This window comes from Thunnus albacares, chromosome 11 (assembly GCF_914725855.1).
Source record: "Thunnus albacares chromosome 11, fThuAlb1.1, whole genome shotgun sequence".
NCBI lineage: Eukaryota > Metazoa > Chordata > Actinopteri > Scombriformes > Scombridae > Thunnus > Thunnus albacares.
In genome coordinates, this window is record NC_058116.1 from 25,752,898 (window position 1) to 25,780,037 (window position 27,140).

Below are 27,140 nucleotides of genomic sequence, written 5' to 3' on the forward strand. Positions count from 1 at the left end.
ATTGTGGCTTTAAGAACGGGGCTTCCTTGAAACCGTCAAAGCCATGGTAGCATGGTCAAATTGATGAACTTCTTCAACGTCTAACTTTTAGGAAAAAAAAAACTTTTAGACACTTTTAACCTTTGTTTTTTTTAAGGTAGCCTGCACCGATACGGTTTGTTTTGTACGCTGTTCTTTTCTCTAGATTGTTACTTCACTTTTTACGCTCAGTATGCGTGTTTGCAGACAGGGAGTGGCAAAATATAAAAACTTTTTTTTTTTTTTTTTTGTTTTGGCCATAACTCCTCGAACTAAATTTATACAGTATTAACATCATTGCCTTTGAGTGACTGATAATAATATGGACCATTCGCCGTCGATAATCACGCAAGTAAGAAGAGAGGAGGAGGAAAATGCGGCTTGTCGTGAGGAAGGTGAGTTTGAGGAAAGTTTTCTGAACTATTCAGCTGCGCATGACAATGTCCGCGAAGCACCGGGCAGCGGAGCTTTCAGGACGCCACCGTGTCACAAATGTCAACTCTTGCTCTTTGAAGCACCTTACCGTCCCCTTCTCATTTAGAGAAACTTTCACGCCCTTGAATGACATTGCTGTAGCCAAACATTTTGACTAGCTTTGAGTGAAGTTTTCTAGCCTTGCGGGTAGGCCGTGTAGCCACGGGCAGCCGCTGAGGAGATTTACAGAAAGAAAGATAAAAAAGAGAGAGAGAGGTGGTTATTTGGATTTAAACGTTTAGTCTGTAAACTTAAAAGAGAGTCGCTGGCTTTTAGTTGTGTTCCGCGTAGACTTAATGCTGAATGTGATAACGATAAAACATCAGAAATATGTGTCTATTCAAAGGGGCGGGGTCAGAGGCTCTGACAGGTCACTGTTATTGTTTTGGACTTTGAAGTTGAGTTGCTTCAGTTCATTTTTATCTCTTTAAGTTGTCCCAAAGAAGTGTTTTTTTTAAGCAAAATGAACACATAATGATCCTACAATGGACATAATTATGACAGCATGTATTGCCAGTGGTGGAGGAAGTAGGCAGATCCTTTACGTCTAAAAATACTCAATTACAAGTAAAAGTCCTGAATTGAAAATGTTGCGCAAGTAAAAGTACAGACTGATTGATTGGTTTGTTTATTTAAGTGTCCATGTGGGCTACAATACACTAAACAATAATAACTAGGATGGCCACATGACAGATCATCATAATTTATGTTCAATCTATGTTGTAGATTTAAAAAGAGGACATTTCTGAATATTTAGTTTACATGGAAGAAACGTCCTGTTATGATGGATACAGTGTTCTCTGTCTTCGCAGCCAAGCGTCTCCTATAAATCTCGCTAAACACAAAATAAAGCCAGCCAGGATCTTTCAACTGGATCTTTTTTTAAACAAATAGTTCCTCAAGTCGCTGTACAAAAGGCAATGAAATACATTAGAAATTCATCCTCCACAACACCAAGATCACAAAATAAAACACATAAACGTTGCTCTTCAGGAATACTTTTATATCTGCCAGCAGTAAAGTAGCAGCTTTTACCTGAGCACACAGGGACCTTTGCCTTCTCTGTAAATTAAACTTTATATGGTTCTGTATAATAATCGTCTTTGATTTGAATTTCTAAGCTTTAGTTTCTTACAGATGTCCTCCTTCCTTCGTTCCTTGTAGATCTTTACTATTTTCTGTTTGACTGTATTTATATTACACTGCAAGTTATTCTTGAAAATGAAATTCAAATCAGAAAGAGAAAGTATTGCAGCGACCTGTTAGATGACTGTTCTTCTGGTAACTGTTTCACCTCTCTGCTTTACAAGACATGACTCCCATCCCGAAGTATTATCAGCAAAATGTACTGAAAGTATTAAACGTTAAGTACTCGGTATGCAGACTGTGTTATATTATTGTTGTATATTATATCGTTGAGCTGCAACAATTAGGCGATTCATTGATTAGTTGCCAACTATTATATGATGTTAGTTGGTTAATCGTTTTTAAGAAGAAAAAAAAGTCCAAATTATCTGATTCCAGCTTCTAAAATGTGAATATTTCTTTAGTTATCTATGACAGTAAACTGACGCTTGAAGACGTTAACCTGGGCTCTGGGAACAGTTACAACATTTTTCACCATTTTCTGACATTTTATTTCCCTCAAATTATGATACTGAACTGATACTGTTGGTGTTTTCCCAAATGTCTGGCATAAATCTCAGTCCTAGACTTCACAAATACAGTGAGTCTGTTATTTCCACAGAAGAACACTGAGCAGTGTTTGTGGAAACGATCTGCACTCTCACATGGTCAGGCATCAGAGAACTGAGACTAAAGCCTGTGGCATAATCGAGCTCAGCGTAATCCTGCAATACAGACGATGAATGAAGCGTTCCCAGACTAGATTAATTACTTCTAGCTTCATTAGATCGTATCAGGGAAACCATATAATCGTCTCATCTCTATAAAATGTTCCTTATTTCTCTCTTTGTCATTATGCTCTAATATATTCTCTATTAGCAGGCTCACTTCCATCCTAACATGACATTTTCAAGTAGTCTGCTTTTTCTATACAGACTTCTGCTTGTCACCAGTGTCAGTGCCACAAAGATAGACCATTCCAGATATCTGAATTAGTGATATCACCTGGATTTCAGTGGATATAGCATTGTTTTCTCTATAGGAGGAAAAGTCCTGAGTTTATCTGCCTTGGCTTCGGCGTTCCTCCCAAACCAAAAGATATAAAGATGAAGCATCGGGAATATTCCTGCTGTTGCCAGGATGACAGTTGGATGCTGTTTCCTCACAGATGGCCGAAAGCGCAGAGGAAAAATTTCCCAACAGGGATCAATAATGTGCATATTTCAAGGTTCAAGGTTCATTTCAATTGTCAGTGAATGAAATTCAGTCGAGCAAATCATTTATTTTCTTCAGTTTACAGTTTTACGGAAGAATTCTCACTTGTTTACTCAGATTTAAGGCCTTTCTATAGTTATTAGCTTATAACAACATCATAAATACTGCTTGAAAAGTATTTAATAGCTGAAAATGTTGATAAAGTCAGGAACATTTTACATCTAGACTCAATTCAGTAATTAAGTGCTCATATAATTGAGATTATTCATGCATAATATGGCCGTTTTCATAGTTTTTTATGAACATGGGTTGAAGATTTGAGGTTTGTCAGTTCTTTTCTTTCTTCTTTGGAGATGTCGTTGCTGTCAGTTTTATTAAATCGTGGTTAGATTTCAAACTATCTCTGTGACTCCAATCATGTACTTGTTCTCACAATCGATCGTTGAAGATAGTGAAGATGGTTTTGACTTGATAAGACTTGAAAAATAGTAGCAGCACGAGCCAGCCATCAGTCTGTGGTGATTGAATGAAAGGAGACAATGTATGATAAGAGGCACTGAATTTGTAATTGAATAGTTAAATTGATCATCCAGTGGGGATGTGTTCAAACAGCCGGTTCCATTTTATAGTGGACTGTGAAACTCTCGCCTAGAGAAATGATCAGCTGATCACCTCACATCACTTTAAGAACCTTTTGATTCATATGATATCAACATTTTAATCTGGTCTGGTCTGAATCAGGACCTTCAGTATTTGGATAAGTGGCTGGTGAGACTACAGCTGTTAACTGAATGTGTCGGATACATTTAATGAACATTTCATATATGATGCAGCTCATTTTGTGAACATTAGTTAGGCTGACACTAAAAACTGCCTTCTGAGGTGATAGACAGTTGTAGTTATTTTAGCCTTTAGTTTCTTGCAAATGTTGAAATGTAAACCTAATAGTATTTGATAAAGGATTCATTTACCAGTGCAACCCAGCTAGTGTTTAACTGTGCATACTGTAACTGTGCAGTGATTCTGCTGTAAAACTGAATTCAGTCAGAAGGTGGCAGCACCGTCCAGTTTACAAGTACAAGCTTGGATGGATGTGTTCCATGGTACAAGACAACTTGTACCTCATCTCAACTTGTGCCTCATCTCAGATGACTTCCTCTTTGCCAAGAGGTTACGAGTCCAAAACATGGCTGCCACACAGAAGTGAGGGGCCAAAGAAAAAGGAAAGAGGAGATGTCTTCTGCCCTTCTTTAATTTCATTTCATGAGTCGCCGCAGCCAATTGGGGCATTGCAGATGGTTCAACTCAATAAACTCGTCATAAAATGTCTGTGTTTATATGTTTTTCTTTTTATAGCAGTGACAGCGCTGTTCTAGATAATTCAATAACAAATAATATTTTCCTGTGCACTAAAGTCAGTACAGAAACTGTAATTGTAATAAACTACAGTTGTTTTTTTGTCTGACTAAAGTGGATACATTGAGATGCAAAAATGTTTAAACGAAAATCTGACCTGACCTAAGACAAGTTTGGCCGCCATGAACCTGCCATACCATCTGCTCTGGAGGGGCGCGAAGCAAGTTGTCAGATTGTAACAGAATATCGGGTGTCAGAGCGGCGGAAAGTCGGTCGTGGGAGGCCTAATTCTTTCAGTGTCTGGATAGGAATAGAAGCAGCCAAGTATACCAGCATGCCTAGCCTGAAAGGGTCCCAGATAAGCCTGCTTTCAACTAAGTAGGCTAAAACATGCTGATGTGGCGCGAGGTCGTTGCTGGCCCACGGAAATGCTGTAACCTCATTATCAGTGTCTCAACCTCTTGAACGGGGAGGTGTGAGGAATGTAAAAGAAGGGTTGCAGAATAGTTAGTTAGTTCTTACACATTTTTGCTACCTAATTATACATGTGGACCTTAATAAACAAAATAATTAATCACAACAGTGCAATAAATGAAATGCTTGTATCTTCCCCCTTGCACTTTAAAATCTGGTTGCAGGGACTATGATCATCGTGTTGCCCTTTAATATGGGTCCAGTATCAGTGTGAAAAGGTTGCCCCTGGTCCAGCATCCAGTGTAAATGACCCACCTACAGATCAGGAACTGACCGACACATATCAACATTGTCTGCACAGAGCTTCACAGGTGATTTTCTGCCTGACACAGACTTAACAACACATGTTGTACTCGCTGGTGCCCCAATGCTGAACACATTTGGAGCAGATTTTCCTGTCATCACTTATCAATGAACTGATGATAGAGCTGTAGTCTACAGTAACAGATTGTATACTGTCCATTTTTGAGCCAAGTAAACAAACTATTGGACAGAGGATAATATAAGAATACACGAAAGGGTTTCAAATACACCCGCCCATAATCTTTTGAAAGGGACATATTATACTTTTTGTGATTTACCGTTATAATGTTGGATGTCTGTGTTAAACAAGATTCCAAAACTTGTGGTGAACGTATGTAAAAATGCTCCCTGAAAGTCAAAAGCCCAGGCCCACGGCCGTCTGTTGATAGTCTTTGTTCCTGTGGTTGTTAAGGTTGCTCCGTGGGTTATCTGCATTGTCCACTTACGTTATTTTCTATATCCTACTACTGTCGTTTGTTTACATAGCCTCCTGAGCCACCGAAACTCGGCTGAGACACAGCCTCGGGGAGTTGACCAATCAGAACGCTGTTGGGCTTTAAATAGGCAGGAGCTAAAACGGCCTGTTTTAGACAGAGGCTGAACTGAAAAGCTGCATAAGGAGCCAGTATAAGATAAATAAGGAGTTTTTTGAACTGTAAATCATGCAAAGATATTCAGCCCCAGAATAAAAATATAGACTTCTATATACAGTATCTATATAGAAATACAGATGTGCATGGTATGTCGTCCTTACCTGTGGACGATGCTACAAGTGCATCAATGTACCCTCCGCATTAGAGCTATATCAGCATAGTTTGATACAGTATAATAACACACCTCATACACTTTCATTTGTAGTTGCTAACGTCTGTGTCCCATTCTGTTGGGGAAAATGGGACCTCCATGTCACATTTCCACTGTATTTTTAGCCACATTAGCAGCGGGGTTCAAGGGATGGCAACGTTGGTCGGTCTGTCGTCCACTACTTTAGTCCAGACTGAAATATCTCAACAAATATTTGACGTATTGCAATGAAATTTAGTACAGACATCTGGTGTCTTGCCTTTTTGTGTTACAAAAAAGGACAAACTCAAAGAAGCCAGAGCAAAATTTGAAGCAAAATGATTTTAACATAATCAAATCAGATTTCTTTGTAGAGCACATTTAAAAAAACAACTGTGGTTGAGCAAAGTGCTGTACAGTACAGTTTTGATGTACAGTTTTACATGCATATAGACACAGAGGCGGGGCACTCGCTGCTGCTGCTGCTGCAGCTGCTGCTGCTCTGCTAAACGTGCTGCTCACGCTCTGCTTTCTGTAGACACAGTATCGGTATGAGCGCTTCTACAGTTTCACAGCACTGTTTAGATGCGCGTTAAAAAAACACATATGGTGTGTGTGTCTACACTGTATAGAGACAAACATGAGTAATTTCCTTCAAGCCATCGTGCCAGATATTTTATTTCATGACTATTTCGGTACAGATATTTACCCAGCAGCGTGGCGGATAGCCTTCTAAGATTTAATCGCCAAACAGAAAATCTACCCGCATTTGGCCCTCGGTGGGTGTTAATTTCGGACCCTGCAGACATTCATGTCCCCCTCGTGACCAAATACCTGAAAAACTTAAGACACTCCCATCAGTCTCAGCTGTCTTTATGTTTAGTGCTAATTAGCTAATGTTAATCGTAAATAGGTTCTTCTGCTTGTGAACATGGACTGTGTCCACACCTGTCCCACCTGTTTTATGCTGTTGCTGACCGCTGCAGTAAACAAAAACGTATCCCATAATGAGCATGATCGTAAGGACAATTAGCAACTCAGAACTTTTGACATGAGAATTGAATCTGATGATTGACATCTTGTCCTCAAGCCATTTTTCAACTACAAGTCTCTTTCTTGCAACTAAAGACCCATAATCTTAGATTTCAAGTGAAATGATTATTGCTTGTTGTTCACTTTCATAGATGTAGTAACTTTTGTCACTACTTATGCTAAAATTAAAATGATGCATTCAACACCCACTCAAACAATGGGTGTTATTTTGACTCCTAAATAGAAATGTCGTTAAAAAGTTTAAACAATGGGGCATCCTGGTGTCCCAGAGGTTAGATGTGGACCTGGTTCCAATCCAGCCAGGGTCACTAAAAAAAAAACAAAGAATTGTTTGAACTTTAACCACCGTGGCTTGCTATTTCCCTGTATTTGCCCTCTCACACGGTTATCTTGCAGATGACTTGTGTGGATATCAAATCATCTCATCTATCTCCTGCATCATGTTAGAAACCAAAATTAAAGCCGTTGAAATGGCTTTCGGTTTGCACTTTGTGACCTCCTCTTATTTTGGGTCTTCACTCATTCCATCAGGAGCCAGTGCCATCTCTGCAGCCTCAAAGTCTGTTTATGTTTTTGCAATGTGGATGTTCTCATTAGGAAGCTTTAGGAATAATATAATGTTGTAGAATATACAATGTCAGTGGTTTAATTTAGTATTATTTTAATTTCTATGAATGCACTGAAGCATGCGTGCACAGTGTAAACACACAGCTTAACCATTTCCTGCTGTTGGTTGTAGGTGACACAACAAGGTTTAGTTTGACTGTTTATGGCCTGGTGTAAGTATGCAGCACTATATATATACATAGAGTCTCATCATTAACCGCTGTCAGCAGCTGCTCTGGCGGGCTATTTTAAGCACTCTGATGTGTAATATCAGAAGAGTTAATGCACCGAGCAGCGTGATGTTTTTTAACACTACAAGCCTCACCTGCCCAGTTCCCTCACACGTGTTTGCACACAAAGCTTTTATCTTGGGACCAGTGAGGTATGTCCTAACCAGCATACCCAGGCCATAATGACCACTCTCTAAAGGCTTCGTCCACTTTCAGCCTCAGCTGAATGAAGTGGTCAACAGGCCAAAGCCACTGGGAATAACACTTCAAAGTAGGTCAGACTTGCTCAGGAGATGAAGCTGAAACCGGGCTGAGTAGAAAGGTCAAAAAAGTTGAATATAAAGAATCTTTTTTTTAAAATGCAGAATCAGAAGTGCAGTTTTCCTCTGTGTGTTGAGTTGAGTTAGTCTTTGATAAATGTGTGATGGAGTATATTCACTAATTTGTGAGTCCTTTTGGCAGGTATTTTCAGGTTTCTTGGATTTTTGTATTCTATATTTAAATTCCCCAGCTCTTAACCTAAGTTATTATGGAATTATTATAAATACAGTAAATATAATGTGGTGATGAAAACAGCAAGCGTCATACATGCTACATAACACATCCACACAGTAAACCTACAGAACACATTAAAGCCCCAATTTAAGAGTTATAGGTGAAAGTTATGGATGAAAAATTTTGGGGTTTTTTTGTGCGTGCTGGTCTTAAAATCAAAATATCAGCATGTACTGATGTAAACAAACATTTGATAGCATTACAAAAAAAACAACTCGATTTTATCATTGTCTGGTGTTTCTGCAGTTTTATTCATTGCCTGGTGCAATTGCTCACCGGTGCTACTTTTGTGGTCTTCACACATTTACACCCAAAGCAGGCTGACAGGTCCGTGATGCACCCCATGCTGAGGCAACAGATTTAGTCTTGTCTGAGCGGCATGCTAATGCCTGAGCTGACAGCTCTGACTGGCCATCTTGGCTCAGCTAGTTCGTCAGAGTTTTTTCTTTCTTTGTAAACACCGGCTCACATCACTCTGACACCAGTTGGTGGGATGTTTTCTACCACTTGTTTGCCAATAGCTGTTAGTATATCATGTGGTTAGTGATGTTAAGGTAGATAACACAAGGAAAAACAGAAATGTTGTACAGAAAGTTTAAACATTTTGACAAAAAGTCTCCAAAATCTGTATTTCTTTTATGATATGGTCATTATCAATTCAACATAATAAACTGATTTAGCCTGTTTTTTGATTTTACTTAATGGTAGCAGTGATTCTAAAAGTTCTTAAAGGGAACATATCATGCAATTTGTGATTTAGTTATTTATATAATGTTATGATGTCGAATATCTATGTTAACATGGTCAAAGTTCCAAAACTTGAAGTGAACGTATGTAGAAATGTTCCCTGCAAAAGCCCAGACTTCAACCTGCTCCGAACGCTTCGTTTGCAATGCTTTTTTTCTACCTTTCCAACAAGCTGATGTCAGATTGTCGCGCATTCCCATAAATGGCCATCCGTTCCGGTCTTTCCACGTGTTGTTCGCCTTGATATACTCTCACATTTTGGGTCGGATTTTAGCTCAAGCATGCATGAATGTATTTGAGAAGTTGACATTTCGAGTAAAGAGCGAGAAGTAGTGAAATGTCACTACTACTCTTTGTTTCACGTTTTATTGATGTAGCCTCCGGAGATGGCGGAAGCCTCCCGAGGGGCAGCTTCCAGAGCCGGCCAATCAGAACAGAGTGGTCTCCTTGGTAGGGCGACCTTAAAGATACAGGAGCAAGAGCGGCCAGTATGTTCTTCGAACTATAAATCAAGCAAAGATATTCTAGTAGGTCCCCAGATTAAAATATAGACCTATAAATTTGCATATGTGCCCTTTAATATAAAAATAGTCTTGTCAAAGAATCCTGGCTGATGTCCTATGAAACAGCAGGTAAAAGTGCTCATAATATATACAATACTTGTAAAATAATATGTTAGTTTTTACTGCATGACATTCCTTCTTCTTAATGTTGTTCATGTTATGCAGTATAGAAAAAACTGTCGTCTACCGTTCCTCTGGAAGTATTGCAGTGGCAGTTTTGTTTTGCACATTTATCACAAAAATATGCACTGAACAACCAATAAACAAGAGAAATGGGTATAAAAACGGTTTGTTTAAATATGTTCAATGCCAATCATTCTGTAGTGAAACAACTGTGATCTTTTTAAGCAAACTTCTGGTATTTAGAACAACAAAATCTGCATTGGAATTGAAACTGGTCCAGGATGTCTTCACCTGACTATCTTTGGGTCTGAAATGTAGACATATATTTTGTTATGCAATGTCTTTTAACCTTTTGCTGCACAACTTAAATAGCCATAGTCAAGAAATACACAACATGTCAGAACACAGCAGGAGTCCTACTGACAGAAGTCTTCCGTCTGCAGGAATGATGCAGCGATCAGATGCACTGGCTCAGCAGGGGTGCTAATACTGACGCCATGAGATGGATTGCATCCTGGCCAGAAACACACTAAATACTATTTCTTGCTTACTGATTACATAAAACTGTAGCAACACAATTACCTAAATAACAAAATAGTTAAAGTTGGTATTAAAAAAGTCCAAATAGTATGTAGTATGCATGTATTTGATGCTACTCATGCAAGAATGATCCCCACTGGTTTATAGATTTTAAATTGAAAAATAAAAGAGTAGTGGAGTCAATAGCAGCCACTTCCCTGAGTTGAGGTATTGAAATCAGTATGAGCAGATAATAAATGGGAATGGTTTGTTGTTAGGAAAGTATGAGCATCATGCCTTATGTTTCTTTTCTCCTCTGTCACGCTCTGTTCCAGGTGCCAGTGAAGTTTCCTCCTCAAAGAAGCCTCGCAGCAGAGGCCTTTTCCACAGTCTCTTCTGCTGTCTATGTCACAAGGAAACAGAGCCACCTCCAGTAAAAAACAATGCCCCCCTATTGGTAGAAGAAAATGGGACCCTGTCAAAAGTAAGTCCATCTCTCACCCTTCCCTATGATATTAACTTTCTCTCACCCCCCACCCACTCTTCACCATCTTTGAGCAGCATGTGGTTTGCATGATTGACAGCCATGTGATGTGTAAAACACATGTTTTCCTGGCTCAAGGCTTTTCATGTTTACAAGAGCATCTCTCCTGGGCTGGGAGCTAATGCACTGCAGTGTTGGAAAGTACTCCATGTTCAGACATCAATCAATATGACTGCGTCACAAGAAGGGCGGAAATAGCGTAAATGTTACCGAAGCGGCCATCTGACTGGAGGATCTGTGCTTTGTAAAATCACCATCTGCTACTGAGGTACCAACAGTAGCTGTGTTACAGTAGAACACTGTAATACAAATATGGTGTCAAGCGATTAAGAGTATGTGCCCCTAGCAAACCTTTCTGGATTTGTATTCATTAGGTTTAATGTTATAAACTCATAAACAATTATAAAATAGTTTATCCGTTGAAACTAATGAATTATTGTGTAACGGGTGCTTGAATGTGAAAATGTGAATTTTCACAATGTTTACTTATGCTAAGACAGTGCTGTTAATTGACAATAACTCCTATGGTTTAACTGAATATGTTCTTGGAAAACAACATGGCTTTTGGCAGTTATGGACCAGAGATCAAGTGGTCAAGACGTTCTCAGGTGTCAGTTTCAAATTTATGCCTTAGTTCAGCCTTTTTATAGAGATTTGATATTCCAGAAGTTATTCGTCACGTCTTCCCAAAATAAATTGCCCGGTCTCTGGCAAAGGGAGGGTCGAGTCAAGTGCTAGTCTCAGTTTTGGTTGTGACAACCTGTCATGTCAACGTGCATGCTGCTCCTGTTGCTGTTACTCTTTCAAGAGGGCTGCACTTTCAGTGACTCCCCCCACCAGCTGTGAGAATATCCACTTTGCATGGACCCTACAGTTACCTGGCAGTCATTTTTCACTTGGACTCTGCAGGATCCTTAGAGACAGCAAGACCCTGACCTAATACATGAAGTATAAACTCTGAGTGAACATAGTGCAGAAATAATTTTCATGATGTATTTGGAAAACACTGAGCAAACTGAAGTCTCTTGCGAAGAGATGCTGTCTACTGAAGCCATGCTTGCTGAACAATGCAAGGTTCCCAAGTTAACAGAAGCTGAAGATTTAACCAGCCCTTCAAAGGGAAGTGCTGAGCTTGACTTGGAGGTCCTTGTGGAATATACTGAGCAGACTGTCAGCAGAGACATGGACCCTTCTATACTTTGCGTGGAACATTTCGACATGAATCAAAATTTTACAGATGAGGCTGAATCCTGTACATATTGCAATGGACTCACCGAGAGCTTTGAGCAATACTCATCAAGTGATGGATTTTTTGAATCTGACAAGACCCTTGATAAGTGTGAAACTTCAGGGTTAAGCCAGCCATTTGATGAATGTGCTCAGCACTGTGAGTGTTTTAAACCTTGCAAGTCCTCTGAGCACTGTGCTAATCATAGCGTAGCTTCCAAATGTAGTTCTTGCTGTGAACACTGTGCAGAACACCTCCAATTATTTCAGCAATGTAAGCCCTCTGATCAACAGTTTGAGTCTTTTGACTTTGAGGCAGATAAATTGGCAGTGAACTGTGACATTTTTGGGCAGTGTGAAACGTCTGATTTCATACCTGAGTGCACAGACCACCTCGAGTGTGCAGACCACCTCGAGTTACTGCAACAATACGAACCTACTGATCAGCAGTTTGAGTGCTTTGACTCTGAGTCAGACACGTCAACAGACGACTCTGAGCAATGTGAGATGTCAGGTTTCACACCTAACATCTCTGATTCAGTGGACCTATTGTACGGTGGCACTGGACTTTGTGAGTATGACGAAATTCAAAATCAAATTGAATGCACAAATGACGATGATGAGGGTTATCTGCCTGAAGAAAAGGATGAGGAAAATGAAACAGAGGTCAGTGATGAAGAGTCCTGCGGATTAACAGAAGATGTAAATTCATTGCATTTCAAGACACCTGTAAAAGTTTATTTTGATGACGGTGAACATGTTTCCCTTGAAAGCGAATGCCTTGAGAAACACCTGGACACTAAAGAAAACTTCGACTCTGAAACAGATTCTGAAACAAACCAAGAGTATGAAACAACTGAACAATGTGCTGCATCAGAGCAGTGCAACTTTGACAGCACAGAGTTTTACACTGAAGAAGATGCCTCCTCAGACTGCTCATCTATTGAAACCAAATCCTTTAAGACTTGTCCTGATGGCAGTATTCCTTCTGACCCCTCCTCTGATTCATCTGGTGAATCTGAAAAAGGAACTCAGGAAGATTCAAGTGATGAGCAGACCCAGTGGGAATCTTTTGAAGATGACGACGAAGACATAGAGCAAAGCAATATGAATGAAAATTATAACGATCAGACGAAAACTCCCACTGTTGATATTGTTATTGAGGATTACTTTGATTTATTTGACAGATCTGACTATTTTGGCTATGCTTTTGCACAAAAGCAGCATTACGTCTCCTGCTTTGATGGGGGAGATATCCATGACCGCCTGTATGTTGAAGAAAAGCAAGCTAAGGTACAAGTGAAAGAAATCAAAAAGGAAATCGATGAACAGGAGACTGATGCATGTTCTGATGCTCCTGAAGAAGCATGCAAAGAGGGAGACTTAAGTCCGAGTGATGACACCTCTTATGAGTCTTGTGAGTCAGAGAAACAATCTGGAGAATGGAAAGCAGAATCAGAATCAAGTTTAGGAGAGGATGAAGTTGAAGAAAATGAATCTGCTTTTGATGAGGCCCTTTATGCAGAGCATTATGTGGACTCTGAGGCAGAAAAGGATGAAGAAACCTCTGATGGAGAAGCTTGTGCATCTGAGAATTATGCTTCTGAAATCTTTAATGAACAAGAAGCCGAGGTCTGCCCGTCCTCTGGTAATGAGATTATGAGTGCGCCGTGTGCAGAAGACATCTCTGTTGAAGGTGATGCATATGAGGACAGTATCTTTGTTGCACAAAGTTATGAATCTACTGATGAGAATAACTCCATGATTGATGATGTACAGACAATTGTTACCGATGGCAGAGAAGATGACAAAGAAGAACCCAAAGACGAGCAGCCTGATACAGTCTACAGTGATGAAGACAAAGAATTTAGTGAGTTTCCAGAGAACGAGTCGTATTGGTCGCTTACAGATGATGAAGATGAGATGTATGATCCAGGTGTTGAGGAATACTATGCATATCAGATCAATAGCATTCAGTCATCTGTCAAACAAGCCCTGAATGGATTTGTTGAGGAAGAAAGTTCATACGAGCAGATAATCAATGGGGATGCTTCTAGGAACGAGGGAGAAGATGCCCTTTTATCCCCAAAAGAGACTCAGTTACAGGATGTTCAAGCCCCTGAAATTTGCCCGGAGGAGTTCAAAACAGTCAGATTTGAAATTACTGACGTTACTGAACTGAATGAGGACTGCTCTGTTGTGGAACAAACTCCAGAATCAGACGATGACTGTGAGTTAAATAAAATTTCACCACCTCAAGGTATTATTCACAGTGTCGTCCCAGAGCAAGACGCGCACACGCAAGTGAACAGGACGGAGGATTCAGAGGAGGAGAACAGCGACGATGAATCCTATGAGCCTTGTGAATGCGAGTACTGCATTCCACCGCAGGTATTACAAGTAGTAAAGTATCTGCACCATTTCTGTGAAGTACTGGAGGAAATTAATTTGTGTTTTCAGAACTGTGGGTGAAACTTTAAATTATCCCATAATCAAGGCAAATGTGCTGTTAATACTGTTTGTCTGTTTTGACACAATTAAGACTGAACTACCAACCGTGGCAGTCAACAAGTTACAGGAGTATTCAGCTTGGCAGATTGAACGGTATCTGTGTCAAACTCAAGCTCTGCCATTATTATCACGTGGCCGTTCACTCCGCTGGGACAAACACAAGCATGAGTTACTCAGTGTTACAAACAGCTTGTTAGGTCATACCAACTTGTTTTTAGAATTGGAATCGCATTAACAAACACTGATCTCTGACCACTTGTTGAAGGATGAGACACAGTATGGTGATATTTACATGCTCCATCACCGTGGCAGCAGCTGTAGCATCCAGGGTTTCCTGTGACCCATCATCAGAACACCACAACACAATTCAGTCTCTTAAGTGACAAGACACACAGACTCACATACAATGAACAACATATTGAGATGGTAATATCAAGTGTATGTTTAAAGCAATCACTCGGACATTGTAGCTGCTGCTCATATTGTGGAATTGAAAACTTAAAAGAGCTTTTTAATGATGGGAAACTTTTCTACAAATGAGCTTCAGGTCTTAACTCTTTTAACACTTTTTATTTTCAGGTACCAGCAAAACCACTGCTCCCACGGATGAAATCGAATGATGCAGGGAAGATCTGTGTGGTCATTGATTTGGATGAAACACTAGTGCATAGTTCATTTAAGGTAAGTTGTCCTGTGTGACTACACCTACTTTCTCATACATATACTGTATATTGTATACCTTATGGGGTCACTGACAGATGATCAGCTACTAGCATACACCGTTATATATACTGATATTTCTAATGAAAAGTATTCAAAAGAGACAATTAAAGGGACAGCTCACCAAATTAAAAAATACACATTTATTTGTTTTGTCTGTAGAAAAATTAGTCAGACCTAGCAAAAATTGGTGATTGGCCGTGTATATGTTGCTTGTAATTCAATCCTCTCTGTGTCCCATGGTTGGATTGGTGCGAGTGAGTGAGTGGAGCCAAACTATGTTGTCTGCCACAGTTTGTTTTTTTTTGTTTTTTTCTGGGCTGTGAAAATTTTTACTCTCCTAGCAATATGTTACTTTTCTCTGAGAAAACCAGGATTTTTTTGTCATAAATGAAATTTCAATTTTAAATACAGATATAAGGTATAAGCTTTTGACCATCTTTATAGTGCTGACCTGAGGTTATTCCTTTGTGCAGTAGCAATAAAATGAAATCCATCACATGCAGCCATGTTATGTTCCACCTCTTAAATGCCTCTCTACCGTGATTTAGTGATAGAGACCTGCTTGTCTGATTAAGCCACGTGCTGAACCATCTACATAATTTTGTTTACAGATTTTGCACTCTGCTTGATTCACACTTAAAGTGGAAATAGACAACTTTTTTTGCTTTACTTTATCGTTATGAAGTAAATGTTGATTGCACAGTGTAATGGCTATAGAATAATGACACCGTCTGTGTTGGTTCCCTATAAGCCTCGCAATTCTGTCTGTCATGGGTACGATCTCCTGGGAACTCGCAGGCTCGACTTGCGGCACAAAGCAAGTGTGTCAACCATTTCGCAATCAAAAGAGGAAGAGGATAGTGTTAGCCATATTGTTTCCCGCAAACGCTAGCGAGCGCTAGCAGCCAGAAAACAAATCAGGAGCTGCAAGGAGCCAGCCAGGACAAAATGAACATTTAACTGTTTGTTTCTGGCTGCTATTATGAGCTAGTGTAGCTAGCATTAGCCATGTTGCAAATGCTAACTAACGCTAGCAGCCAGAAACAAACAAATGATCCGTTGTCCGTTTAATAATCTAAACAAAGAACATGTTTTCTTGCAGTTGCCTCTCTAAAATGAGCAGTGATGAAAGTTACTATATTCTGTTATGATAAAGTGGTGTTGATCATTTCTTCATGGAGCTAACAGTTAAGCTCTGAAGAAAAAGGAAAGCAATCCGGTTGTCTTTGCGACAGTGGCGCAAACAATAATACCACTTGGAAACACTAGGGGGGGAAAGTTGAAAAATTTTCTGTTTCTATTTAAATTGGAAAAAATACTGTGCGACACAGCTCAACAGTAAGCTTCGATTTTAGCAGAAAAAGTAACTGGAAGAAACTCCTTAAGCTGAAAAGTTGTATTATGGTGTTTTCTTGGCAATGCAAGCTTAGTATTAAGTTATGACAGTTGCATGCTCCCATTGATGAGGTTTGGAGAAGGCGTCTTTTTTCCTTTCTGTCTTGAACACATGAACACACAAGCACATACATACTAAAAATCCTGGATTCCTGCAGTTATTTTTCTTGGGAAAGGGGAGCCGATTTTGGCGAGAATTCTTGGGAAATCTTGATTTATGCTATTCAACCATCAAACTATCTGAATGGATATACAGTATATCAAGATGGGTAGCAATAATTGTCTTGCCTACTTAGAGACTATACAGTCACCTGGAAATCTGGACTGCTTGCAAATGTTTTATTTAAAATAATTAATAAATTTTATTATATTTAATTCTTATTTCCTTTATAATTCTCTCGGCTTGTAAGTACAAAAAATGCTAGGATGCACACATTAAGAATCTGCTGTTAGGCTTCCACATTGACTATCAAAGCAAACAATCTACTTGCCAAAGGTAGGCAAAAATAGCAAAGGGATTTACGCTACATCATTTTGCATATTTGTAGAAGGCACATGACTTATTTTTACACTTAAGGAACTAGACCTATGTGCCACATAAACACATGGTGGCACATGTGGGATGCTTCGGAATCCTGATGTAAAAAAACACCTACACCCTAAAATCAAAGTTAGATAAAACAAACAATTAAAATCAGATTAAGAGATCAGATTTGCTACAAAGGAAAATACATTTGCTAAAGAACAGTAAATACTCAGCTGGTAGTTATAATGTACCACTACACTTAGGTAAAAAATCCCAACAATTTTTCTCAACAATAAAGATGTTAATATAACCTGAAAGAAAAAAATGGCTTCTAAATACAGTACTAACTTGAATAATCTATATATAATTAGTGTATATTTCATATGATTTTAAGAAAAAAACAAACATTTTGAAATAGAATCTCTGCACGCTATAATTAGCAAAGTGTTCATATATAAAATTATTATATCAACATTAATAGTAATACACTGTATGTAAAGATGATTTCAGAGACTGCATTTGGCTTTACATTGTGTCTACAAATAACTGCCTTCCTTTTGATCAGTTTGATACCTTTTAAGGTAGCATTCAGTGAACAAAGTAATCAATGCCAAAAGTCAAGGCTCCTGTGTCACGACCAATTATGTAATGAATGCCATGTGGTGTTTAGTCCTTCTCAGATCACAGAGTGTCCTTAAGGATGTCACTGGATATCGCCACTAGCTATGTGTAAACAGGCTCATACTCTGTGAATTCCATGTTTAACACAAGGTGGATAATAAAACTCATTATAAGTTTGACACACATACTAAAAATAGCATGAGATAACACAGTTTCGGGGTTGGTTGTGTGTGAAAGGTAAAGGAGAGTTAGTAAGTTGTGTGACTTTTCTGAAAAGTATAGAAAACAGTCACATTTTATATGCAACTAAAAAAAAAAAATTAAGCACACCTGCACAAAGAAGTTGCTTGACAGTGTACATTGCCGAATAGTCAAGCATTAAGTATCAACCATAAGACATCTTACACTCAAATTATAGACAACCTCATGCAGAATCTGTCTGGTTCTGCAGTAGAGTAGTCAGACGAGCCCACCTTTTGTTAATGGTGGCTTACTTGCCTTTTTACAGCTAAAGATTTCCCACTTTGAATTCTTTAGGAAAGAAATGTTTTGTTAACTGCCTCCATTACTATGTAAAGCACACAACCTGTTACCAGTTCAACCTCCAAGTAATAAAAAAATAGGCAAATATGTCAACATATATTTTCGTTTAATTGGAACATCCAAATAGAAAGTAAATCATTATTGGCTGAAGTTACACCATTGGTCGACCGGCCTAGTGTTGGAGTTTCACCATTGGTTGTTGCTCTTTCAAAATGAATTGGTGCGAACAGTTTCAATAATGTACTCAGGGGGTGTTTTCAGTGGAGCCCCAAACAGAGCTCACTCTTAGCAGGACTGAGAGTATACATTTGATGAACTATAGTCCTGTTTACACCTGGCATTAACATGCATCTTAGGTGATCAATCACAAGTGGACAGCTGTAAGTACAGGTGTAAACGCACCCAAGACACACTGAGGATGCATTGAAATCTGATCACTCAGACCACATTCAGAGGTGATCTGGGCCACATGTGACCCCATTCTTTTAGCAGTGTGTATGCACTAGACCGCCTACTCAACTGACATCCTCTATTTTCCGTCGCACTAGGCACGGGATGGGCATTGCTGCCTCCCAGTCCATGAGCCCTCCATCCAAAGTTGTGTTCAAGTTTTTTGATAACAGGATAAAGAGATGCATTATTTTGTTTTTCTTTCCATTTTCATGTGAATTTAAAAAACAAAATCCACTTCCTGTAACCTATTTTCCTCTCTAAATCAGCAATTGGAACAGAAATTAAACCAAAACCAGAAAATAACTTGTTTTTTGCTTGTCTGTCTAAAAAAATATATTTTAGAAGCTAAACATTGCTGGATAGTTTCCTTTGTCCTGTCAAGTTGCTGACTACAGATTTTAGTTTTGCTGTGTTGTTCGACACAATGGAGCTCAGGATTTATCAGGAGGACGGCTGCTGTACTCCAAACAGTTTCACTGAATGAACCTGGACTGTGTGTGTGTAACAGCTGACCTTTTGGATGTGTTGAAGAACACAGAACATTAATTAACATTAGATCCTGACTGATCCTGCCAGCATGTTGGGAAATTTAAAGTTACGCTGTTGTGCCTCGTGCATAAATGTGCAATTATACATCATGTTGCTGTATATCATGTGTAAACCACACCATGTAAATTTCATGTAAATCGGATGTTTGTCATTTAAGGCTAACATCCTGTTGTCAGTAGGTCTTGCTATGACTATGACTCAATATTGACATGTAGATGTGTTCAGGCCTGGACTCTTAACAAGCATGAGAAATTTTGGGCAGATTGGACAATGTTAAGTCAAGTTACAACAACTTCCTGTTTCATGTTTTGGGCAAAATTGACTGGCACGGAACGTCAAGGGCTTCGCAATTTAGCATCACAAAGGTCTTTAGATGTCACCGACTAAATTTTAAGTCACTCGGGTTAATTCTCTAAGAGAAGTTTGTTAAAATACAATGCCTGTAAATGGCTTCAAAGTGCAAAAGAATTGCACAGTAAATTTAAAATGGCTGACAAAGAGGCTTTTTTTAAAATTGAAATTTAAAGGCGGGGGCTTTGACTTTGAAATTTTCTAGGGGGCACCCTAGAGCAATTTTGGCACAACCAAGCCCAAGACCCATATCAGAAATCAAGTTACACCACTTCTGATGCATTTGCAACACCTCAAAAATGCTAAAAGTAATAAGAGGGCGCTATAGAGCTGACGTGCCATGCCTGTACCCAATTGTAATATCAAATCGAAATACTTACTAGTTCGAACATGGCTGCAAAGTTTTGTGAGTTTTTGTGTATCCTAAAGGCATCAAACATGTTCATGTGGCATGTGTTCGTAAAATCAAAATTGATGCACAAAATCCAAAATGGCTGACTTCTTGTCAGGCAAAAACATTTTAAAAAAATATGTATCTGTATCCAGAATGATGAGAGCAATGATCCCACCAAATTTCACGAACATCCAAGCAACTTTATCCCAACATGGCCCTGCATTTGAGGGCGCTCTGCAGCCCACTGGCCATGCCTGAGCCCAATCACTACTGAACTTCTCAGTTTTCACCAGTTCTGACGTGTGTGTCAATTCTTGTGAGTTTTCGAGCATCCCAAGCCCCTCAAAAATGCAATGGCATAGGGGAATAATAATAATAATCTTTACAGAAACATTAGGTTCCTCGTACTTTCAGTGCCAGGAAAAATATTTTCTTTTTAAAAGTGAATAATAACTTACAAATTGAATGTTTCAAAGCTTTGCTGCTATGCATAGCAAATCAGTTATTTCTGAATGGGGGGTGGAAGTGGGTTAGTGTGTTGGAATGGCTGCTTAGCCCCTGAGCTTACACTGACTGAGTGTACATTTCCTGCTCACTGTAAAATAATGGAGAGTTGCTCGTGTAGAAAATTAAACTCTTAACAAGGCAAAAATACTTAAGAATTAAACCAGAACAGAAACAACACTGAGAAACTGGATTAGCATTTGTATTTCTGGCACTGGAGAATGTGCTTTAGTTCAAATTCAAACTATTATTGCCACAAATTCATACCTGTGGAATCTGAGTCCAAAAAAAACCCAACAACAAAGAAATCATAAAAGAAAATTTAGTTAATTAACTCATGTGTTATTCAAACATTTGAATCAGCAGGAGACGACATTGTGAAATACTGTGAATTAATTGTAAATGCAAACTCAAACATTCTGTTTATGATTGATGTTAAACTCATTCGGCCTCGCTTGCATTACCTCATGGTATACCGATTTAGGCCATGGTGTCATGCCTTATATAGAATATGCATGTGATGATGCTAACATTTGAGAGGCATATTTCCTGTGTGATAACCACCTACGTAAATCACATATATTTATGAGCCTTGTCACTTTCTGTAATGCCTGTATTTCAGTGATGGAAGTAACAAGAGTCATGTTATTTGCAGTGTTGTGTTATTTACAAGACGCTGAGGTTGCGTCTTCTATGTAACACATCTCCTCCTCTAATTAATGGCCACTGTTGGTTTTCTTTGAAGATAATCTGAAAATTTCTCTTTTTTGTGTGTGTGTGTTTAATACTCCTGCTTTTGTTTTCGACAGCCAGTGAACAATGCTGATTTTATCATTCCAGTGGAAATTGATGGAACAGTTCACCAGGTATGCACTTGATATGTTTAACTGGCTGTCTGTCTCACATATTGTTTTAATGTTGAAGGATAAAGCAGCCATCAAAGAAGTTACGCTTTTGTAGATGCTCTCTAGACTTCCTGCTAAAAGCCCCAAAGATGTGTTTGTGCAAGCAGGATTGATGCAGAGCACAATTTTATAAGTACTGATTCTCATTGTACTTTAAATACAACATACCAGCAACCAGAATATGTGTTATACACCATCCAAAGCTCAAAAATAAAGGGGTAAAAGTAAAAAAATCTTTGTGCACTGTGCACCCTGACAGTAGCTGTAGCCTGCTCTGTTGATGGCTCCAAGCAGCAGGTGGCTATTTCAGTGGCCTGACGAAATGAGGAAACCCTGGCAGGCTTCTCAGAAATCACTGGCCATCAATCTCGGTCTGTGGCGCATATTATGCCCCGTTCATTGGCGCATGGCAACAGCAGTGACTATTCCCTGCAGGCTTTAAAGGGTAACTGCAGTCTGCTTTGCTGGGCCTGCCAGAAGACAGAGGAGCTTTGTTGTCCAAAGGGCCTGGGTCTGTTTCAAGTAATCCAGGATAGGCTTGTTAAAAGTGGGGAAAGCCTATTCGGGATGACTTGGTTCAGAAACAAGGCCGCCGGCATCTTAGTGGAAGTAGTTATGAAGTCCTGTCGGGGTGTTTACAGGAAGTCTTTGTTCATTTAAATATTACAGCTTTACTTGTGCATTAATTTAATGTCACTATAGCAACATACAATTATCGACATACAAAAGGAAACAATGCTCACAGTAGGGTTGGGCCGATGGACAATGGCTGACAGTCATCGACTACTCTGTTCTTCTTTTGCACAGATTACATTGATAATTATTACTCTTATTGGATTTTTACTTGCAAAGCTTTTATTGCACTTACAGTAACGTAACGAGTGTAGTCGTCATCAACAAGAGTAAAATGTTATCTTCACTTCACCTGGTTCACTGTCTCCACCACTGACAGCAAAACGCAGTAGAGACTACGTTTATTTATGTTATTTACCTAATTTATGTGCACTCGTTTCATTTCAGCTCAGTATGAGAGTCTACTGCGTTTTGCTGTCATTTATGGTTGTGCTAGTTTCTCTCCTGTCCTCTGCTCTCTGTGCTTCACTGAGGGTGGGGAGAGACAGAGACAGCAGTGGAGACAGTGAACCAGGTGAAGTGAAGGTAATGTTTTACCCTCCCTGCCCCCACCAACAACAATATCATCGTCCATTGTGATGTTTCATTGTGGACATTGTCATATTCCTATTCGGTAGGCATCACCCAACCCTAGCTCACAGTGGGTGACACCATACATTTTTTATTATTTCTTTTCTCTGAATAATGACAGAAGTGAGTAGAGACAACATAATTTAGCGTACATAGATACCTGGCTCTGTTATGTTTAAATTGACTAGCGAGCACAGGTGCATATGAGGGCATCTATTGGTCTTCTGCTTTAATTTAATAAAAAGGTCTCATTCATTTCAGATTTCATATTCATGTCCTTTTTTTTGTGTCTCCACCCAGGTTTATGTGTTAAAGAGACCCCACGTTGATGAATTCCTCAAGAGGATGGGAGAATTGTTCGAGTGTGTTTTGTTCACCGCAAGTTTATCCAAGGTCAGACTGCTGTTTTCAGCCCACATACAGTATCCGCTGGTTATAATTTGACAGCATAATGCAGACTGGATGGCATATGGCAAATGGATATAAACAGTGTCCACCTGTCCAGACTTTATGTGGAAAGTCACACCTGTTGTTTCAAAACATTACGCTTAGAATTACTGGAAGCCCAGCCTCATTTTTGGATGTGATTTATAGGCGACTTAACACATACACCCTCACACCAGATATATTTATGATACCTGTCAGGAGATTGCACAGATATTTTAACCTCTATCATTTACTTCAAACTCTGTTACCTTATCCTTGACTTAACTTAGAGAAGCATTCGGTCAGTCATTATACACTGAAAAACACCTACATATATATATATATAATGCTTTATTAGCCATGTTTGTCTGAAGCACTTGACAGTATTATTGGGTATATTTTGGGTGCATTGAATGAAATCAAATGCTGCTCTGATGTCTTTCATGTCACTTTTCACTCCGCTGGCGATGCATGCCATGCTCACATTGTGCAAGGGGCAAGTTAAAAAAAGGCTTACTTAAAAAACATCTTGTAAAGTACTTTTATTACTAACAGACCAAGGCACAATATGCATAACTGAGTTACAGTTTTGCACATTGATAGGGAGGCTGTTCCCTCTGCTTCATCTCCAAACCAGCACACAAATTACACAGATGCAGTGTTGGTCATGTCAAACCTCAACTCTAGTTTTAAAGCCGCTATAATCGATATTTTTATATAAACAATGGATCAAATGATTATGTGTATGTGAAAGATGTTGCTCATAGTGATGAATAATTATCACCCAACTCTAATCTCCTCAAGGTCTTGAGAGTGTTTTGGTTTTATGGCCAACTCTTTATCAACAATGTTTTTCAGTGATAATGTTGCTCCATGTTTGCTGGATGTCTAAACAGACAACTGTTTGCTAACACATTAGCTAAGAATTAGTTAATGCATTTTTAATGTGGTGATGTCGTGATTAGCACTGTTGCCTCACAGCAGGAAGGTTCTGGGTTCAAACCTATGGGCCGGCCAGGGCTATACTGGCCCTATTCACAACTGGTATTAACATGTGATATGTATTTGGATATATTGTCTGGATAATGACATTCAATCCATGTGTATTTGCATTTACACCTGGTATTAAAATGTATTCTCGTTCTCTCAGTTGTGCCTGCATCTCAATATGCAAATGTATCAAGCAGAGCTGGAGGACTTGCTATCATTCCTTTCTAAATCACTTTTTCCTAAAGAAGACTTTGAGCTACTTGTAGCTTTTGCAGGGTCTTCTTTAGCTGGCAGGAAGGTGACCTTTCAGCTTATTGGGTTGATTTTTTTTTTTTTTTGTCTTATGAATGTCATCACACTGTACAGATTGTATCACAATGCGTTCTGAGTGCATTTACGCTTTGCAAAAACATGCGTTTTCCCTTGTCCAGATAACGTATCCAGATACAGATCACATTTTAATGCCAGATGTAAATGGGGTGTCTGTGTGGAGTTTGTATGTTCTCCTCGTGCCTCCAAAGGATTCTCTCCAGGTGCTCTGGCTTCCTCCCAGAGACCAAACACGTGCAGGTTAGGTTAATTGGCGACTCTAAATTGCCTGTAGTTGACTGACTGGCGACTTGGCCGGTGGTGTACCCCGCCTCTCGTCAAATGTCAGCCAAGACTGGCTCCAGCTCCCCCACGACCTTCTAGAGGATAAGCGGGATAGAAAATGAATGGAAATTTAATGCAAGTTTAACCTCTGATCTATAAATCTACTTTTTCAAAATGGTTAAATTCTTTCCTCTTCTTATCTTATCTTTAAATTAACACATCCATACATATTAACTGTATGTCCATAGTTATGTACAAACATAGCTCAGCACTATTTATAGACAGCCATTCTGTTTCTCCTGCTGCTGTAGTACGCAGATCCTGTGTCGGACCTGTTGGACAAATGGGGGGCCTTCCGGAGCCGTCTCTTCCGGGAGTCGTGTGTCTTCCACAAAGGGAACTATGTAAAAGACCTGAGCCGTTTAGGAAGAGACCTCAACAAGGTCATCATCATCGACAACTCCCCAGCCTCCTACATCTTCCACCCTGACAACGCAGTACGCTGCTTATATTTCTTTTTCTGCAATACACTGATTATTCAGCATCTCTTAATTATAGCAGTTTTCCTTGTTAACATTAATTATTATGGTATACTATTAAGTTTTTTTCTGATTCTACCATATCCTGCTTTTCAAATCCTGCAGGTTCCTGTAGCGTCCTGGTTTGACGACATGTCAGACACCGAGCTCCTCGATCTTATCCCCTTCTTTGAGAGACTAAGCAAAGTGGACGACATCTATGATATTCTCAAGCAGCAGAGGACTTCAAGTTAACAGAGGCAGGATACTAGGATGAAAATAATCACCAGCAGCTGTCGTCACGGGGCCATGGAGGCTGGTGGGCCGCAGGCTCCACGCTGCTTCCCAGTACAAGGACCACACTGCAAAAAATGCCTGTCATTTAATCTAGTGTTCCACTCTAACAGTTTATTGTTTAAAAAAAGGTGAAAGCAGTCTTCCGGTGGGTTTTGGTACTTCAGCATTGACAGTAATCTAATCCCAGAGACAGATTTTCTTTCTTTTTTTTTCATAATGCTAGATAAAAACTGAATATGAGATTAAATGATTTCTATAGATCTTTTGCAGTGCAGCTAGTGTGTTGCTGTTGTTGTGACAGCAATGACCTACTGTATGTAAGTGTGCTGTAAACCTAGATTGTGTGAACAGTTCAGTGCCATTCTACAAATGAACAACATAGCATAGTTTTCATGTCAGTACAATGTAGCATTTTGTAATTAATATATCTCACACAGAAAATAACAACTCATGAAACTGTTCCTGGAAGATTGTACCTTGAGGTTAACTTACTTTTTTTTGTACCTTAAATGGCCAAATATGTAGTAAAGACAATCATTAACTTAAGAGAATTTTGGGTTAATAATTTCTCGCACATTTTTGACACATTTCAAGACAAACTGCACATTTTCATGTGCTCCAAGTAACTGTATATCTCTGAAAAGCTACAAACACTGTTTGTGTGGAGAGCTTGGCCTCTGTAGGTTGAGATTGAAAAGAAACCAAACTGTTATCATTAAAAACCATATATGGTAGCCTACTGCCATTGAATTTAGTCCTTATTCACTACATTTACAGATGATTGATAATGTTTAATATAATCACTAAATCCTAATATTACTGATTTGAATCTAATTTTTAATGTGTAATAACACTTTTAGATTTATTCTAATGCCCAGTTCAGTTAACTTCATACTTAACATAACCAACACATTTTTAAAAAGCAAAATATATAACTATAAGTCTGGATCTCGCAGACATTTAGATAACAGACTGACTGCACACTGATCTAATTGGACCTTTCAGACACAGAGTCACCATTGCAGAAGTGGTGAGATTATTTTTGTACATACAATATATTCGATTTTAGGCAATCGTTTCGATTTGGTTTTAATGTTATTTTATCAAATGTTATTTTATGTTTTGAGTTTTTAGCTGAATTGGCCACCTCAGCGTGCCGCCTATCAATAATGCAATAATGTTCATGTGTGCAGGAGGAGGTTGTGACCTGCTCAGGTGTCATAGATAAATCTGACATTTGATTTAAAGCACACACTGACGCCTCCTGTTGGTAAACTTGAATCCGAGCTTTTTCATGCATGACAGTAAATGGAGCCAAGTGTGCTACCTTATTGATCTGTATATTCAGTTTGATAGGGGAAGCTTGAGCCAGACATGTTCTAGCTCTGATTTAATTTGCCTGAGTCTGGAGCGAGTGTGTATATCTGTATGTGTGCGTGTGGGTTTCAGTGTGATTGCGTCAGTGTGAATATTTACATCAGTTTAAGATTTTAAAAAAGAAACTTTGACAATACACGAGAAAACATAATCTGTCTTGAAATAATGATTTAACTTTTTTACTGTATGCAAGATGAGTATTAACGTTGTGACTCAAGTAAAGAAACTGGTTAAAAACAAGTGAGTTTCTCAATTGCTGCTGATAAATGTTAAGATTGAAAAAAAAATAAAAATAAAACAACTACAGATATTTTTACCTTGCATCAATAAAGCATGTTTTATTGA

At 39.0% G+C, this 27,140-nt stretch overlaps 1 protein-coding gene across 2 annotated transcripts; it reads left to right on the top strand.

Annotated features, from left to right (window-relative positions):
* Positions 1–65: 65 nt before the first annotated feature.
* ctdsp1 (CTD (carboxy-terminal domain, RNA polymerase II, polypeptide A) small phosphatase 1) lies at positions 66–27,111 on the top strand. Of its 2 annotated transcripts, XM_044366831.1 has the most exons (7): positions 66–413; positions 10,480–10,628; positions 15,006–15,107; positions 21,295–21,351; positions 22,894–22,986; positions 24,915–25,100; positions 25,248–27,111. In XM_044366831.1, the coding sequence occupies exons 1-7, from the start codon at positions 341–343 to the stop codon at positions 25,374–25,376; spliced, it is 789 nt and encodes a 262-aa protein (XP_044222766.1). In that variant the 5' UTR covers positions 66–340; the 3' UTR covers positions 25,377–27,111. The 2 variants fall into 2 exon arrangements, with proteins under 2 accessions (XP_044222766.1, XP_044222765.1); XM_044366830.1 differs by lacking the exons at positions 66–413; positions 10,480–10,628 and adding an exon at positions 11,256–14,306.
* Positions 27,112–27,140: the final 29 nt, after the last annotated feature.

Coding starts and splice junctions, on each gene's coding strand:
- ctdsp1 (XM_044366830.1), top strand. CDS start 11,676: ATGATGTATTTGGAAAACACTGAGCAAACTGAAGTCTCTTGCGAAGAG. Junction 21,352..22,893: donor TTGATGGAACAGTTCACCAG/GTATGCACTTGA, acceptor GTCTCCACCCAG/GTTTATGTGTTAAAGAGACC. Junction 25,101..25,247: donor TCTTCCACCCTGACAACGCA/GTACGCTGCTTA, acceptor CAAATCCTGCAG/GTTCCTGTAGCGTCCTGGTT.